Source organism: Bos grunniens, chromosome 10, assembly GCF_055505025.1.
Source record: "Bos grunniens cultivar Pamir isolate PY7600 chromosome 10, Bosgru_T2T1.0, whole genome shotgun sequence".
Classification (NCBI taxonomy): Eukaryota; Metazoa; Chordata; class Mammalia; order Artiodactyla; family Bovidae; genus Bos; species Bos grunniens.
Window position 1 is genome coordinate 81,994,160 of NC_141174.1, and position 18,950 is coordinate 82,013,109.

Below are 18,950 nucleotides of genomic sequence, written 5' to 3' on the forward strand. Positions count from 1 at the left end.
ATCAGAATTTCACACCACATCCCTGAGCATGCTGTTTGAACCAAAGCTTTATGTGGTGCTTGGTGTCCTATTAAGTAATAGTGCATGTTCCCTTTTAATTTCTACTTTCTTCACAGATCTTTAGGTTCCTGAAACTGGTGGCAACATGACCTGCTAAATTTTCTGCTTGGACCTCTTTGGTTCTTTCCCCTTTCAAGTGAGCAGCACCATGACGACTGTCTAAAGCATGCCTTATTTAGCCTCTCCTGTAAGGGTGATCTAGCCAGGTACATTTTAAACAATGCTTCAGTGTAGAAGGTGTAAACTATTTTGGGCTTGATGTGCTGTGAATGTTGCTTTTATTTTTTTGTTAAAATATTTAAATAGAAGTGAAAAGGTGACCCCTGAGGGTCAGATCATGCATGCGCCATTTTTTACTTAATGCAGCTGTTAAATTGGCAAAGCTCTAAAATGCACTGCTGCCATCTAGTGATACATTTTTGTAAAGTTCCGCAAAACATACAGATATATACAGTATATAAATATATATATATATATTTATATTTTTTGGGGTGGGAGAAATCCAAAATAAATGCTTGTTTCATTTTTAAGCTGCTGATACTCATTCCTTATTGTATGTTGTCAGATGAGGAAACTGTTCAGTTCTGGTACATAAAGATGAGTAATATAAACTGAAATCTATAATTTTAAGGGCTTAACATGACTTTGATAAGAAGCTGGAACAATTCACTGAATGGATATAATGAATTACAGTATATATGTATGATTGCTTTTAAAATGATTATTTTTTTTCTTTTGTTAAATCATGTAAATTCCTAAATCCTTTTGCACTGATGTGTTAAAACCTAATTGTACATTGAGTTAAGGCAAACTTTTATAATTTACCTTTTGTTTTCAATGATCTTGAAATGTTAAAGCATGGTATTCTATGCAACTAGTTATTCTTTGAGGTTGACACTGTATTTTTTCATTGATTGAGTGTAGATTTTCACACCCAGCAGGGGTCTCACGCGGTGCGTAATTGGTAGATGCATGTACTTGTGTTTTGTGTAATTGCTGAAGTGCAATGATGTAAAAAGTGGATTCACCTGTTTTTAAAAATAAAACTGATAAAAGGTGTTGGAATAATACTCTTTATTCTCTATAATCTTAGGAGGAAGCATTTTTTTCCCCATTACTCCCAATTTCTGTAGATACACAGAATGTTAACCACTCAGCCCTGTCAGCTTTTTTAGTTCCTTTTCCACTTCTTCCACAAATGCCGGGAAGTTCTGATCCATGAGGCACAAGCGTAGAAAGGGGCCTAACCCTTCCGCATTCCATGCAGATTGTTCATAAACAAGTGGCAGCTCCTCTGATGCCATGAGAGACTGTGGGGATTCCAAAAGAGTAGTTTATTAGAGATTACAGGGGAAAGCAACAGCCTGAATACTAGAACACAGAAAAACTGCCTTAAGGTAAGATTTGGGAAGTAAGACACCAAAAATTAGTGTTAATTAGCTTTGCAAGTTCCTTTACATAATGTTTCTAAATATACATACAAAGTGAGGTAAACTTGTATCCTTAAGTATTTCAAGTATACTAATAAAGTGATTTGCAAAGATACTGACTGCTTTAACGAAGAGTACAGTGCTGATTAAGTTTGTAGATTGAGAAGTCTTATCAATGAATGAACTCCACTTAGTTCATCCATCCCACCTAATAGGTGGAAGAATGGGTGTGAGCTGTTCATCATATGGAAATTGGGTTCTGAATGTAATAAATAGGTTACAAACTGACTATCCCAAGGACACAGCTTGCTGTCTTTCTCTGGTTCTGTCCATGAGGCTTGACAAGTAGAGGCCTGTGTCCATTGCTACAATCACGGCAGAACATTTCTATCACCCCCAGAAATTCCCTCACTGCTATCTACTCTTACGGTCAAACCCTCAACTCTTAGCAACTATGATCAGTCCTCCATACTGTATATAGTTTTGGCTTTTCCGGAATGTCATATAAACGATGTCATATACTACTGCACGTTTTTCACATCCTTATTTGTCATCTCTGTCTTCTTTGGTAACCTGTAGTATTTTAAAGTCAGTTGACTAAGCTGCCAATATTTAAACATTAGGAGAGTTCAAAAAAAAGTCTGACCATGCTTGGCAGTTTGGAAGATTAGGCAAAAGATGCATCGACCCAAGCAACGAAGACGGCTTCAGCTGTGTGTGTGGTCCACCTGCTTCTGAGCCTTGCCTTAGCCTTCTTACTCACTCCTCATGTTAATTCTGCTAGGTAGGTAGGTTTTCTACCCTTTCCATGGATTGCATGGTTTGGTGTATATGTATGTAGTTGACATTTCTCAAGGAACTATCTATAATAGAAACTGACTTTTCTAAATTCAAACCAGTTTTTCAGACTATCTAAAGGTAGAAAGAAGGAAATGAAAGTCATATGAAGCCCTGTTCTCCAGCAAGAGCCACTATTAACATGGTAGTGTATCTCCTTTCAAACTTATTTTGTGTGTATGTCTTTACTACAAAAGTCAAATCATGTGTGCTGTTTTGTAGCCTTTAAAAAACAATGTACTATGAATATCTTCCAATGTCAACAGATTAAGACAGACATCACTTTTTATTGACTATATTTTATCTCATTTATGGTTATGGTACTTTTTAACCACTCAGTATCCCATTAGTGAATAATTGTTTCCTATTTTGTTACTATTAAAATTACTGAAAAACATCTTTGTATGTATATTTGTGTAGATGAAATGGTATTATAGGTAATAAGATATTAAATTTTATCTACATTGCTAAATTGCTTTCAAAGAATTTTACCAATTTATATTCAAAGAATGACTTGTTTAGAAGGTTATAGCAAACAAGTAACATATCTGAGCTTCTAGCCTGATGCTTTTTCTTTATACATGGTTCTTCTATATAATGTAAATAAACTCGGTCGAGGTTCATCTTTTATAGCAACTGATACTTCCCGAATAAGGATATCACACCCTGCTCTGCTCATGCTTTTCTGTGGCTTAGTCACTCTGATTCAGTTAACCTATAATCCTGGTGCAGATACAAGGCTACAGACTGGGAACTATGAAGTCTGCCCTGCTTCTGGACAATGAGTTTTCTAAATTTTTTCTGTCATAGTTGCTGACTTACTGAAAGACATGAATTCTTATTTAGTCTTCTTACTTTTCAGGTTTTAAAATCTGTGATTGCCCATTTATTTTGCGTGAGTGGTGTGCCAGGTGGAGAAAACACCCATATCTTCTTCTTACACCACTGTTAGCACAGTTTAATAGATAAAGTAGAAAGGAAATTTATTAAAATTGGATATTGATGAATTCCATGCAGAATTTTAGGGAAAGCCTAAACTGTTGGCTGAGAACCTGCTGTGTAAAAGCACAGCAGGGAATGCAGTGAGGAGGAGACCAGCCTCAGGAACCCTGAGCCTGAATGAATAGTTCTGCAGGAGTGTTTGGTAACAGCAAAATTCAAGTGGAGAGGCCACGTCCAAAAGCAGTTCTGTGGTAAGAGCAGAGTCTTCCTGGGGCTCCATACATCCTTAACCTGAGATCCTCACACTGAAGATCTGCCCCTACAGAAACTATGGTTGATCCAACTTAAAATTCATATTGATATTTGTCTTAAAAGAGTTTCCAAATTTCATTTCCAAAGTTAAACTGAAATTCTTAGCTTCATTCCTCTTTTAGGAAGGTGGTGAATAAATTCTTTATCTCATGCATTTAAAGTCTAACATTATAGACCACTTTCTGTCTTTTATTTCCTCAGGAAGACAGTTCTTCAGTATGTGCCATCATGTCTAATCTCACAACAAGGATAGGTGGAAATGGCCTGTCTCTGTCTTTATCGTCTTCTATAGTAACATTTTAAGTTACTGTTCTAGAACAGTGGATTGAACAGAGGGATACAAAATTCTTCGGGATCACTGTTTTTCCTGACATGAAAACTGAATATGGAAATAGGCCCTACCTGAGCTAACCAGGCCACTGAGGTCCTTCCTCCTGGACTGCTTGTGCCAGCCGGTACCCACTGCTGCTGCTCTGAGTTCTGCAGTGAAACAACGTGCAATTAGGAGACTGGCTGAACATAGTCATAAATTCCGTAGGCCATTGAAAAAGTGGAACACATGCATTAATGTTGAAAGAAAATCAGTAAAGGTACTAAAGTCATTGTTGGTGTAGTCTGTCCTGGTTTAAGCTTGGCTGTTAACCTGATTTGCCACAGCAGAGATACAGAGATAAAATTTGAGGCGCCTGCTCTGTGCCTGGTGTTCCTTAGGTCTCACAGGCTGGTAGTGCCTTTTCCTGCCTGATGCCGTGGCATACTTCTGTCTTAAAAGGCCCAGCCCAGGACCGTGTGCTGGTACTGCAGGGCAGTGGACATTGCCCAGCTTCTGATAATCATGATTTGTCACCTTCTATAAATTATTACTCGGGTAATATACATGTTCCTTGTAGAAAAGCAAAATGGGGGCAGGGGGAACACTATAGTTGCAAGATAACAATATCTTGTAACTTTAAAAAAAAAATCTCATTTTAGACATTCTGAGGTTATGAATAAGTTCTTCTGTTAGTAAATTCCTAGATATATTCATTCAACAATGTTTGTGTCTACTGTGCACTAGACATTGGGAGGAAAAAGGGAAGGGAGCCACAGAAAATAAGGTAGAGAGAGGTCTGGTCCGCAAGAACCAACAACCCAGTAAGAATCTAACAAGTAAAACAACTTGAATGCAACTGAGGAAGTGCTGGCATGGAGGGGAGTATAAGACTTCAGGCTTGCAGTAGAGGGCAGTACAGGAAGGGTGTGTGTGTTAATAAGCATGAGGGGTAGGAATGCTCCAGAGCCCGAGCTACTTCTTACGGGAGGGGCTGTTCTTGAGCAGAACTCAGGATGTTTTCTAGGCAAACAGAATGAACAAGGTGTAGGAGAAAGCCTGGAGGCATAAGAGGCTGCTTCTACCTAAAAACAAAAACTTCTCCAAGAGCCCCACCACTCTTCGTTCCTAGCCACGTGTCTGCAGGCTTAGTTGTATTCTGGATAGCAGTGGTACTTATAGTACTAATAATCTCCAGACAGTTGAGCTGGTGGTATCACACGGAGAATCCAAGGCCCTCCCTGGAGGGTGTGTACCAGCAGTATGTTCTGACTGCTAAAGTAAATGTCCTGCTAATTTCAGTGGGTGTTAGAAGAAATGTGTATCTGGAGGCATCAAAAATGGGGTGGTGGGACAGAGAGGAAGAAAAGAACAAAGGAAAGAAAACTAGTCAGGAATACTAAATAAAAATGAGCTAAAAGGTAAGGAGCTTTACTGAGTCTGGAATCCTTAGGCAAACCCCATTTTCCCTCATCCAGAAAAGTCCGATTCCACTGCCTGATATTTCTTCCAGCTCTAAGGTTTTCCTAGGAGACATCAGTTCAGCTCACACCATGTTTTTCAAACAACTAGGAAAGACTAACCAAAATTCATATGCCACATACACTGATCTACAGCCAAGTGTGATGGAAGCAGTGGAAGTCAGCTGGACAGTCCTCCACCTAAGTGTACACAGATGGCAGGTTCTATGCACACAGGAACGAGCCCTTGGCTGCCACCTCCTGGACTTCTAGTGCTAACAGAGGAGGAGCTAGGAACTGTCATAGGCTGGATTGCCTCAGAAGCCCTCAGGTTGAAGAAACACCTGGTTAGGCCACAATTAGCAAAATTACAAGGCAGAGGCAAGCCAGGAAGTGAATCAAGAACTTGAAATAAAAAGATATGGAATTACCCCTAATTTGCAAAAAAAAAAAAAAAAAAAAAAACTATTTTAGACAAAAGTAATACAAGTACTGGGAAAAAGACACCTGAATGAGGAGACCGGCAAGATGACTAAAGCTTGGCCAGAGCTTGCACCTCTGGAGCTGGATTCTGAAAAAGGGAGCATGATACCAAATTTGAACAGCGGCGGCTGAGGACAAGCCTTAGGAGTTTTCATCTCCTGCTCTGCAGCCTCAGACACTCCATCTCACTATGGCCTTGCTGATTGGTGAGTGCTAACCCTTGATAATAAAAGACTGACTGGTATGCTTATTTGTTCACCTGCAAAGCAAAAGAGATCTGAAAAGGTAACATGACTGGCAGTAATAATGAATCATCTTACTTAAGTATTTGCCAGGGTGCTTTATAGACACAATTTCAGTCTCACCACGTGGTAAGTGACTTGCATGAGAACACATAGCTACTAACAGGGCAAGGATTCAAACCTAAATCCATTTGGATTCCAAAGCCTATGGTCTTTGGACATAGTGTAGAGCACAGCACTCTACATCTCATCTACCCAGAACACCAAACTACAGATCCAAGGAGGCCTTGAATACAGAATCAAGAAAAGACATGAACATTTTCTAGCCACTTTGGGGATATTTCTACCTAGGTGTTTGGGATGAGCTTAAATAGAGAGCCAGGGCCTTCATCTGCCACTGTAGTTAACGACCCACGGCCTACTTTAAGGTACTGTCTCAGTTTTTCTTTTCATATTTAGATAATAGTATTTAGGTTCTACCCTGATGTGTGTGTATCTTTATGTATGTCATGTATATCATTACCTTTATAGCGCATTCTAGACCTAGTTCCCAAATTTGGGGACCCTGTTTGGTTCCTGTTGCACCCCATGCGTGCACTGGGTACTATAAGCTCAGTCTAATAGCTGGTCAGTGACACCTACAAAGAAAGGCGATCTATTTAAGGGGTAAAGGATCGTAAGCAACAAAGTATCTTATAATAAGCCATATCATTCCATTTTTAGAGAGGGGATTCTTAATAGAAGCTGATGAGGCAAAATGTTTTAAATTAGATCCAGTGTTTGTAAGAAAACCAGCTTTAGTGTTAAGACATGTTCACAAAAAGTCATGCAGGAACAAAGGGGAAGAATTCTAAAACATTAATATGGCAAACTAAATATAATCAAAGGGAAACCATACAGTACTTGTTTAAAGAAAAACATTTTATGATAAATAATATAAAATCTGTTTGCCCCAGATACGCTATGAAAAGAAAGTTGGTGATAAAACAGTAAAAATGAATTGTCTTGGCCCAGTTAGTTTAAGGGGAACTTACAGGATGAAGTAATGGAAAGCCAGGTTTGGAAAGTCATTGCTCAAAATAGAAAATAAAAAACCCAGCCTGAAACTGGAATTTCATCCTAAGAGCAGAGGTAGCTTATGCTAGCAGCATGTGGGACTCTGCCAATGAAATGCTTGAAGATGTACCTGCAGGAGAAATTCTGTAACTTATTCTCAAAAGTTTTATCACAAGACTCCTTTACATTCCTACAAACTACTGAGGCCCTCAGACAGCTTTTGAGTTACATCTATTTGATATTTATATGTTAGGAATTAAAACAAGTTTTAAATATTCATTTAAAATTATAAATCCATTATATGTTAGTATTAAAAACATTTTAATGAAAATAACTTTCCTAACAAAAATACAATTTTTGCAATTCTCTTTTAATATCTAGCTGGACTCATATTTCTCAATCTGACAACATGTTGCTTTGGTTGAAGTACATAAAATCTGGCTTCATACAGATATATAGATGGAAAAAGTTATTTTTTAAAAATGTTTTTCAGCTAATTGTGGATACTCTTTGGTCTCACATCAAAATTCAACAAATGATTAAAGGCTAATTTCAACACAGAATCTTAAATCATAGCAATGAGCTTTTTATACTCTTGTTATAAAACAACAAAATAAAGAAGATTCTTTCTTTGGTCTGCAGAATCTCTGGACTGGTTTCCATAGCAGTTGTGCCGGTTTACATTCCCACCAAGAGCACACCAAGGGTTCCCTTTTCTCCATGCCTTGTCTTTGACAACAGCCACTTTGATAGGTGTGAGGATATCTCATTGCGGTTTTGATTTGCATTTCCCTGATAAGTGACGCTGAGCATCTTTTCATGTGTCTGTTAGCTATCTGTTTTGTCTTTGGAAAAATGTCTATTCAAGGCCCTCCGTCCATTTTATAATTTTTTTTTTAATGTTGATTTGTATGAGTTCTTTTGAATATTTTGAATAGTAACCCTTTATCAGATATACCATTTGCAAATATCTTCTCCCATTCAGTAAGCAGCCTTTTTTATTTTGTTAATAGCTTCCCTTGCTGTGCAACAGTGATCACAAAAAACAGTGACTTTTTTTTTTTAGTTTTGCTTTTATTTCCCTTGCTTGAGGAGATCCATAAAAATATTGCCAAGATGTCAAAAAGTGTACTGCCTATGTTTTCTTCTAGGAGTTTTGTGGTTTCAGGTCTTACATTTAAGTCTTTAATCCCTTTTGATTTTATTTTTGTATGATTTTATATGATATGAGAAAGTCCAGTTTTCCCCAACACTGTTTATTGAAGAGAAATTAAAAAAAAAAAAAACAGGACTAGCATATGATACAGTAATCGCACTTCTGGGTACTTTTCCAAAGAAAATGAAAACATTCAAAAAGATATATGCACCCCTGTGTTCACTGCAGCAATATTCACAGTAGCCAGGATGTGGGAGCAGATTAACCCTAAGTGTCTATTGATAGATAACTGGATAAAGAGAATGTGGTATTATTCAGCCATAAAAAAGATCTTGTCACTTGTGACAAAATGGATGGACTTAGAAGGTATTACGCTAAGTGAAGTAAATCAGAGAAAGACAAGTACTGTATGATTTCACTTATATGGACATTAAAAGGCATGGATAAACAACTAGACTCATAGATACAGAGAATAAACAGATGGTTGCTAGAGGAGAGGGGAATGGGAACAGTAAAATAGAGAAACAGGTGAGGGAAGTTAACAGGTACAAAAACCGAATCCAGTGATGTAGCGCACACTTTGGATCCTTCATCCGTGCATGGTTCTGCAGCACAGGTCTTCCACATGTTGAAAGATTTTGTGATGTACTTATTTTAAAAATCATGTTCGTTACCAGTACCATCAAGAAAGTCTTCTGGGTTAGGAAGCTGTGAAGCTCAAGTGGCAGGTACAAGTTTTTCAAGATTCTAATTTTCACTTAGGTTATTTCATCATTGTCAATAAATACTATCAATTGTTTTCCTGAAGTACTTTTCTTGTAGTTACTTGAAGTAACTACATTCACTTGAGAAAATGTCCACCAGCCACCCAAATCTAATCATAGTTCGTCTGTTGTTAAGTAATAATGGTGTTCCATAAAGAGAAGCTGGTGCTGTCATACAGGTGCTTTCCTAGGAGAAAGCCATCGTGCTGCAGAATGCAGATGGTTTTGTTAGTTGGTTCCTACTGCAGTGACAGTGAAGAAAGAACATGACTATTGGTACGGCTAGATGCCACTGCCTTGATCTATGCTAAGGTGACAGCAGCTTTGCTCACAATGTTTCTGTTCCATTAAATAACAAGTATCAATACAGGAAAAAGGACAAATAATATGTGAATGTTATTGCAAAAATAATGTGGCCTTTGTGGATTCCTGAAAAGGTCTCAGGGAAGGGTCCATGGATCATACTCTGAGAACCACGGTACTATAGTAACACCCATGATACACCTGAGACTCCCAGCTAATCTAATTTCTAGCCTTATACGTAACTACAGTGAGAATCAACCTTGAATTTAAAAAATAACTCAGTGTCTTCTTTGGAATAATGTCTATTCAAGTCCTCTGCCCATTTTTTAATCAGATTGTTTTATTTGATACTGAGTTGTATGAGTTCTTGTTATTTTGGGTATTAACTCTTTACTGGATGTATCATTTGCAAATACCTTCTCCCACTCAATAGGTTGTCTTTTTGTTCTGTTGATGATTTTCTTTACTATGCAAAGCTTTTTAGTTGGATTTAGTCCCATTTTGTTTATTTTTTGCTTTTGTTGCCCTTTCCTGAGGCAAATGAAAAGATGCTCAGCATCACTCATCATCAAGGAACTGCAAATCAAACCACAAAATAGTACCTCACAACTGTCAGAATGGCTGTCATCAGAAAGACAAGAAGTAAGTATTGGTGAGGATGTGGAGAAAAGGGACCCTTATGCACTGCTGGTGGCAATGTAAATTGGTTCCTACTATGGAAAACAGTATGGTGCTTTCTCTAAAAATTAAAAACAATTATCATATGATCTAGTAGTTCCACTTCTGGGTATTTATCCAAAGAAAACAAAAACTAAGGGAGGAGCCAAGATGGCGGAGGAGTAGGATGGGGAGAACACTTTCTCCCCCACAAATTCATCAAAAGAGCATTTAAACGTCGAGTAAATTCCACAAAACAACTTCTGAATGCCGGCAGAGGACATCAGGCACCCAGAAAAGCAACCCAACTCTTCGAAAGGAGAGAGAAGAAATACAGCTCCACCCACCAGAACACCGACACAAGCTTCCCTAACCAGGAAACCTTGACAAGCCACCTGTACAAACCCACACACAGTGAGGAAACGCCATAATAAAGAGAACTCCACAAACTGCCAGAATACAGAAAGGACACCCCAAACTCAGCAATTTAAACAAGATGAAGAGACAGAGGAATACTCAGCAGATAAAGGAACAGGATAAATGCCCACCAAACCAAACAAAAGAGGAAGAGATAGGGAATCTACCTGATAAAGAATTCCGAATAATGATAGTGAAATTGATCCAAAATCTTGAAACTAAAATGGAATCACAGATAAATAGCCTGGAGACAAGGATTGAGAAGATGCAAGAAAGGTTTAACAAGGACCTAGAAGAAATAAAAAAGAGTCAATATATAATGAATAATGCAATAAGTGAAATTAAAAACACTCTGGAGGCAACAAATAGTAGAATAACAGAGGCAGAAGACAGGATTAGTGAATTAGAAGATAGAATGGTAGAAATAAATGAATCAGAGAGGATAAAAGAAAAACGAATTAAAAGAAATGAGGACAATCTCAGAGACCTCCAGGACAATATTAAACGCTACAACATTCGAATCATAGGGGTTCCAGAAGAAGAAGACAAAAAGAAAGACCATGAGAAAATACTTGAGGAGATAATAGTGGAAAACTTCCCTAAAATAGGGAAGGAAATAATCACCCAAGTCCAAGAAACCCAGAGAGTACCAAACAGGATAAACCCAAGGAGAAACACCCCAAGACACATATTAATCAAATTAACAAAGATCAAACACAAAGAACAAATATTAAAAGCAGCAAGGGAAAAACAACAAATAACACACAAGGGAATTCCCATAAGGATAACAGCTGATCTTTCAATAGAAACTCTTCAAGCCAGGAGGGAATGGCAAGACATACTTAAAATGGTGAAAGAAAATAACCTACAGCCCAGATTATTGTACCCAGCAAGGATCTCATTCAAGTATGAAGGAGAAATCAAAAGCTTTTCAGACAAGCAAAAGCTGAGAGAATTCTGCACCACCAAACCAGCTCTCCAACAAATACTAAAGGATATTCTCTAGACAGGAAACACAAAAATGGTGTATAAACTCGAACCCAAAACAATAAAGTAAATGGCAACGGGAACATACTTATCAGTAATTACCTTAAATGTAAATGGGTTGAATGCCCCAACCAAAAGACAAAGACTGGCTGAATGGATACAAAAACAAGACCCCTACATATGTTGTCTACAAGAGACCCACCTCAAAACAGGGGACACATACAGACTGAAAGTGAAGGGCTGGAAAAAGATTTTTCATGCAAATAGGGACCAAAAGAAAGCAGGAGTAGCAATACTCATATCAGATAAAATAGACTTTAAAACAAAGGCTGTGAAAAGAGACAAAGAAGGTCACTACATAATGATCAAAGGATCAATCCAAGAAGAAGATATAACAATTATAAATATATATGCACCCAACACAGGAGCACCACAGTACGTAAGACAAATGCTAACAAGTATGAAAGGAGAAATTAACAATAACACAATAATAGTGGGAGACTTTAATACCCCACTTACACCTATGGATAGATCAACTAAACAGAAAATTAACAAGGAAACACAAACTTTAAACGATACAATAGACCAGTTAGACCTAATTGATATCTATAGGTCATTTCATCCCAAAACAATGAATTTCACCTTTTTCTCAAGCGCACATGGAACCTTCTCCAGGATAGATCACATCCTGGGCCATAAAGCTAGCCTTGGTAAATTCAAAAAAATAGAAATCATTCCAAGCATCTTTTCTGACCACAATGCAATAAGATTAGATCTCAATTACAGGAGAAAAACTATTAAAAATTCCAACATATGGAGGCTGAACAACACGCTGCTGAATAACCAACAAATCACAGAAGAAATCAAAAAAGAAATAAAAATTTGCATAGAAACGAATGAAAATGAAAACACAACAACCCAAAACCTGTGGGACACGGTAAAAGCAGTCCTAAGGGGAAAGTTCATAGCAATACAGGCACACCTCAAGAAACAAGAAAAAAGTCAAATAAATAACCTAACTCTACACCTAAAGCAACTAGAAAAGGAAGAAATGAAGAACCCCAGGGTTAGTAGAAGGAAAGAAATCTTAAAAATTAGAGCAGAAATAAATGCAAAAGAAACAAAAGAGACCATAGCAAAAATCAACAAAACCAAAAGCTGGTTCTTTGAAAGGATAAATAAAATTGACAAACCATTAGCCAGACTCATCAAGAAACAAAGGGAGAAAAATCAAATCAACAAAATTAGAAACGAAAATGGAGAGATCACAACAGACAACACAGAAATACAAAGGATCATAAGAGACTACTATCAACAATTATATGCCAATAAAATGGACAACGTGGAAGAAATGGACAAATTCTTAGAAAAGTACAACTTTCCAAAACTGGACCAGGAAGAAATAGAAAATCTTAACAGACCCATCACAAGCATGGAAATTGAAACTGTAATCAAAAATCTTCCAGCAAACAAAAGCCCCGGTCCAGATGGCTTCACAGCTGAATTCTACCAAAAATTTAGAGAAGAGCTAACACCTATCCTGCTCAAACTCTTCCAGAAAATTGCAGAGGAAGGTAAACTTCCAAACTCATTCTATGAGGCCACCATCACCCTAATACCAAAACCTGACAAAGATCCCACAAAAAAAGAAAACTACAGGCCAATATCACTGATGAACATAGATGCAAAAATCCTTAACAAAATTCTAGCAATCAGAATCCAACAACACATTAAAAAGATCATACACCATGATCAAGTGGGCTTTATCCCAGGGATGCAAGGATTCTTCAATATCCGCAAATCAATCAATGTAATACACCACATTAACAAATTGAAAAATAAAAACCATATGATTATCTCAATAGATGCAGAGAAAGCCTTTGACAAAATTCAACATCCATTTATGATAAAAACTCTCCAGAAAGCAGGAATAGAAGGAACATACCTCAACATAATAAAAGCTATATATGACAAACCCACTGCAAACATTATCCTTAATGGTGAAAAATTGAAAGCATTTCCTCTAAAGTCAGGAAAAAGACAAGGGTGCCCACTTTCACCATTACTATTCAACATAGTTTTGGAAGTTTTGGCCACAGCAATCAGAGCAGAAAAAGAAATAAAAGGAATCCAAATTGGAAAAGAAGAAGTAAAACTCTCACTATTTGCAGATGACATGATCCTCTACATAGAAAACCCTAAAGAGTCCACCAGAAAATTACTAGAAATAATCAATGACTACAGTAAAGTTGCAGGATATAAAATCAACACACAGAAATCCCTGGCATTCCTATACACTAATAATGAGAAAACAGAAAGAGAAATTAAGGAAACAATTCCATTCACCATGGCAACGGAAAGAATAAAATATTTAGGAATATATCTACCTAAAGAAACTAAAGACCTATATATAGAAAACTATAAAACACTGGTGAAAGAAATCAAAGAGGACACTAATAGATGGAGAAATATACCATGTTCATGGATTGGAAGAATCAATATAGTGAAAATGAGTATACTACCCAAAGCAATTTATAGATTCAACGCAATCCCTATCAAGCTACCAACAGTATTCTTCACAGAGCTAGAACAAATAATTTCACAATTTGTATGGAAATACAAAAAACCTCGAATAGCCAAAGCGATCTTGAGAAAGAAGAATGGAACTGGAGGAATCAACCTACCTGACTTCAGGCTCTACTACAAAGCCACAGTTATCAAGACAGTATGGTACTGGCACAAAGACAGAAATATTGATCAATGGAATAAAATAGAAAGCCCAGAGATAAATCCACGCACATATGGACACCTTATCTTCGACAAAGGAGGCAAGAATATACAATGGATTAAAGACAATCTCTTTAACAAGTGGTGCTGGGAAATCTGGTCAACCACTTGTAAAAGAATGAAACTGGACCACTTTCTAACACCATACACAAAAATAAACTCAAAATGGATTAAAGATCTAAACGTAAGACCAGAAACTATAAAACTCCTAGAGGAGAACATAGGCAAAACACTCTCCGACATACATCACAGCAGGATCCTCTATGACCCACCTCCCAGAATATTGGAAATAAAAGCAAAAATAAACAAATGGGACCTAATTAACCTTAAAAGCTTCTGCACATCAAAGGAAACTATTAGCAAGGTGAAAAGACAGCCTTCAGAATGGGAGAAAATAATAGCAAATGAAGCAACCGACAAACAACTAATCTCAAAAATATACAAGCAACTCCTACAGCTCAACTCCAGAAAAATAAACGACCCAATCAAAAAATGGGCCAAAGAACTAAATAGACATTTTTCCAAAAAAGACATACAGATGGCTAACAAACACATGAAAAGATGCTCAACATCACTCATTATCAGAGAAATGCAAATCAAAACCACTATGAGGTACCATTTCACACCAGTCAGAATGGCTGCGATCCAAAAGTCTACAAATAATAAATGCTGGAGAGGGTGTGGAGAAAAGGGAACCCTCTTACACTGTTGGTGGGAATGCAAACTAGTACAGCCACTATGGAGAACAGTGTGGAGATTCCTTAAAAAACTGGAAATAGAACTGCCTTATGATCCAGCAACCCCACTGCTGGGCATACACACTGAGGAAACCAGAAGGGAAAGAGACACGTGTACCCCAATGTTCATCGCAGCACTGTTTATAATAGCCAAGACATGGAAGCAACCTAGATGTCCATCAGCAGATGAATGGATAAGAAAGCTGTGGTACATATACACAATGGAGTATTACTCAGCCATTAAAAAGAATACGTTTGAATCAGTTCTAATGAGGTGGATGAAACTGGAGCCTATTATACAGAGTGAAGTAAGCCAGAAGGAAAAACATAAATACAGTATACTAACGCACATATATGGAATTTAGAAAGATGGTAACAATAACCCGGTGTACGAGACAGCAAAAGAGACACTGATGTATAGAACAGTCTTATGGACTCTGTGGGAGAGGGAGAGGGTGGGAAGATTTGGGAGAATGGCAATGAAACATGTAAAATATCATGTAGGAAACGAGTTGCCAGTCCAGGTTCGATGCATGATGCTGGATGCTTGGGGCTGGTGCACTGGGACGGCCCAGAGGGATGGTATGGGGAGGGAGGAGGGAGGAGGGTTCGGGATGGGGAACACATGTATACCTGTGGCGGATTCATTTTGATATTTGGCAAAACTAATACAATTATGTAAAGTTTAAAAATAAAATAAAATTGGAAGATTAAAAAAATAAATAAAAAAAAAAAAAGAAAAACTAATTCAAAAAGATATTTCCCCCTTATGTTTACTGCAGCATTGTTTACAGTGGCCAAGCTATAGAAACAACTAAGTGTCTGTCAATAAATGACCGGATAAAGATGAGGTATGTGTGTGTATATGTATACACACACACACACTGGAATATATACAAAAATGAGGTGTGTGTGTATATATATAGGGTGGGCCAAAAAGTTCGTTTGGGTTTTTCCCTATGATGTTACAGAAAAACCTGCATGAACTTTTTGGCCCACCCAATATATACACAATAAAATGTGTAGTATCTAAAAACAAATATAAAATGACTCATAAACACAGAGAACAAACATGGCTGCAGACCTGGGGGGATAGGCAAACTGGGTGAATGAGATTATGGAGCACGAACTTCCAGTTACAAATGAATGGGCTTCCCCAGTGGTCCAGTGGTTAAGAACCCCCCTCTGCCAATTCAAGGGACATGGGTTCGGTCCCTGGACTGGGATCCCACATGCGGTGGAGCAGCTAAGCCCATGTGCCACAACTACTGAAGCCCACGCGCCTAGAGGCTGTGCTCTGCAACAAGAGAAGCTACTGCAGTGAGAGGCCCACACGCTGCAACTAGAGCAGCCCCCACTCCCTGCAACCAGAGAAAACAAAAGCCCGCACGGCAATGAAGACCCAGTGCAGCCAACAATAAATAAGTCTTAAAAAAAAAAAAGAGTCATAGGGATATAATGTACAGCACAGGGAATACAGTCAATAATACTGTAATGCTTTTGTGTGGTGACAGATGGTAACTAGATGTTGTGATCATTTTGTAATGTATAAAAATATCAAATCACTATATTGTATACCTGAAACTAATACCATAATTATATATATATGTCAATACAAGTAAGTCACTCAACATTAGATATCTTTAAGCTACAAATGTGGTGGACTCGGCAAATTCCACTGTGATTTTGGCCCCCCCAGAGCACTACCTTCTCAGGTTTCTCATCCACCTACTTGCCTACTTACGCCATGCTGTGGTGGGATGCTCTGCACACAGCCCTTCCCTTGGCCAGGACTTGGCCTGAACTCCTGGCTGATTCCGTCGGGTACCTGGACGGTGATGTACTGGGCTAGGTTCTGCACGCAGCTGTAGCAGTGTTCCAGTGCCTGCTCTCTGGAGCCTCCACTAAACTGTACCCGGAACATACGACTCTTGTTCTGTGTGACAAATCAAAAGTTATCCTCAGCAACCCTCGTCATATCACTTTACTTTTATTTACTGTGGGGTCTTCCCTTTGTTTGCAGGGGAAGGCGTGTCAATAAGGGAGCAGTTACCCTAGATTGTTGATGTGGGCATAGAAAAGCCAATAATTAGTTTTCTTTTCCCTTTTGGGAGCTGTGCCTCATAATATATTCATTTCCTTCAAGGGACTGACATCAGCAAAAAATGGAAAAGCCCATCATAAAGACTAGGAAGGTCACTATACTGACTGCAGTAAAAGATCCACGTTTTATCTTACTTTGGAACAAAGATTGCATACCGTCTAATTGCTTAGGTGGAGAATCAGTGAAGCTAACAGTCCTGGCTGAACAAAATTTTCCAAACCTGAGTATATAGAAGAGCTAGCCAGATAGATACCACATTAAACAAGCCAGTGAATCTGAAAAACAAAACGGGATCTGGGGACAGGCAAATGCTGACAGCCAGTGTATCTCATTAATTTGCAGTGCCCTTTTATCCTTAAAGAGGCCAGACTTACCTACAAATCACACAGACAAATCAATCACATGCTGCCTTTAATTAGCTGTATGATTTATATCCCCTGGCAAACCAGCAAATGTGGGAGAGATGCAATTAAAATTTTTAAGTGTGGCAACCACATCAAATTTATTTTACTGTAAGTTTAAAAATAGAACTAAATTGTAACAATAACAACAATAAACCTCTTATTTTAACAGAAGTAGTTGCCTTTTTTCTAGTCTGATATCTTGTCTAGTTTTAGAAGACGCAGCTTACCCAAAAGCCACCCCAAATAGGTGATGTGTATTGTGTACCTTTATTCAATTTCTTCTGCAAAGAAATTCGGATGCTAACATAGTAATAGCATTTTGTATTTTTTAAATACACAAATCACATTGCTAACTGGAAAATGTTTCTAACTGTAGTTAACAAAATCCTGAAAGTTTCTATAAGCAGAAATCCTTGATTTTCTTGTTCACAATTTACATGATTTAAATTTCTAGATAAAACCATCAAACAAAGCCGTATCTTTAGGATATAGAAAACTGGGCATGGCTAGGTAGTGGTAAGGCGCCATGTCCACAGACACTGCTGCCCCTTTTCTGCCTCTCTTGGGTTCTCTTCATTTTTAAATTCATTAACTTTCTTCCCCTGAGTATAAAGGTTAATCCATTATCATTGCCCCCTCCAACAATGAAAAAATATGAATATTTTTGAGTATTGCCTATTCATTTCCTTAGTCATTTTTCTCTTGGATGAATAATCCCCAAATTATCAAGAGTCTTCGAAAGCTAACCCCCGGAAGGAAAGGGAAAGAACTGATGAGAGAACTCCACATTCAGTTTTTGGTAATTCTATGAATCTTACGTGAAACTGAGCTTTCTTGTTTACAATTAATTAGCTATTTCCACCTCTCACTAGTTGAGACTGTACAAATGGGACATCTATATGTAGCACCTTTGTATCAGCCATTTCCATGATGATTCTGTAATTAACCTTTTGAGAGTAATCACATAAAAAATTGCACCTCATCACTAGATGAAAACTATATAAAGGAACAGATAATTATTAAGTATATAAGCAGGGCAAAAATCTCAGACCACTTGTCTAGAGGTATCTACCTATCTATGTGAGTGTACACAACAATGAGTTTGGACAGCTAGTGTTTCTTTGGAATGTAGTTCCAGGAAATGACAGGGAAAGTTGTATGTCTGACAGCCTAACTGATGATTTGCTCCATGTTCCTTCTATAAAATTCTTAGACAGAATTTGAGCTTATCATCTGAAACCAGAAATACCACCTCAATACATGTGGACCCAAGATAAAGCCAAGGCACATCAGGAGAAATCTAAAATTGAGCTACATCTTCATCCCACATCCTCAGCATCAAAATACCACGACAGAAAACCTGCCACTTGGTTAACCAAAGGACTCCTAGGTTGAAAATCTTGAGGCGATTTCTTTTTATGCCAGAATTAAAAGTCAGAAAGAGCTCTTTGTTGTGAAATGAAAGTCTTTTATGCATATATAATAGCCACGAACTGTCCCAA

At 37.8% G+C, this 18,950-nt stretch overlaps 2 protein-coding genes across 10 annotated transcripts in view; one reads left to right on the plus strand and one right to left on the minus strand.

Annotated features, from left to right (window-relative positions):
* The window catches only part of NPTN (neuroplastin), a 64,481-nt gene extending 63,362 nt beyond the window's left edge, over window positions 1–1,119 (plus strand). For both annotated transcript variants that reach the window (XM_086322600.1, XM_086322599.1), the window contains exon 8: window positions 117–1,119. The gene's annotated coding sequence lies outside the window, so the exon portion shown is untranslated. The remainder of the gene's footprint in view (window positions 1–116) is intronic.
* The window catches only part of REC114 (REC114 meiotic recombination protein), a 194,127-nt gene continuing 176,296 nt past the window's right edge, over window positions 1,120–18,950 (minus strand). For 4 of the 8 annotated variants that reach the window (XM_086322601.1, XM_086322603.1, XM_086322606.1 and 1 more), the window contains exons 4-6: window positions 16,673–16,876; window positions 3,984–4,061; window positions 1,120–1,370 (exon numbers count right to left, since the gene is read on the minus strand). In XM_086322601.1, the coding sequence (XP_086178727.1) occupies window positions 1,206–1,370; window positions 3,984–4,061; window positions 16,673–16,876 (447 nt within the window). In that variant the 3' untranslated portion in view covers window positions 1,120–1,205. The remainder of the gene's footprint in view (window positions 1,371–3,983; window positions 4,062–16,672; window positions 16,877–18,950) is intronic. The other 4 variants (XM_086322602.1, XM_086322604.1, XM_086322607.1 and 1 more) reach the window with 2 other exon arrangements.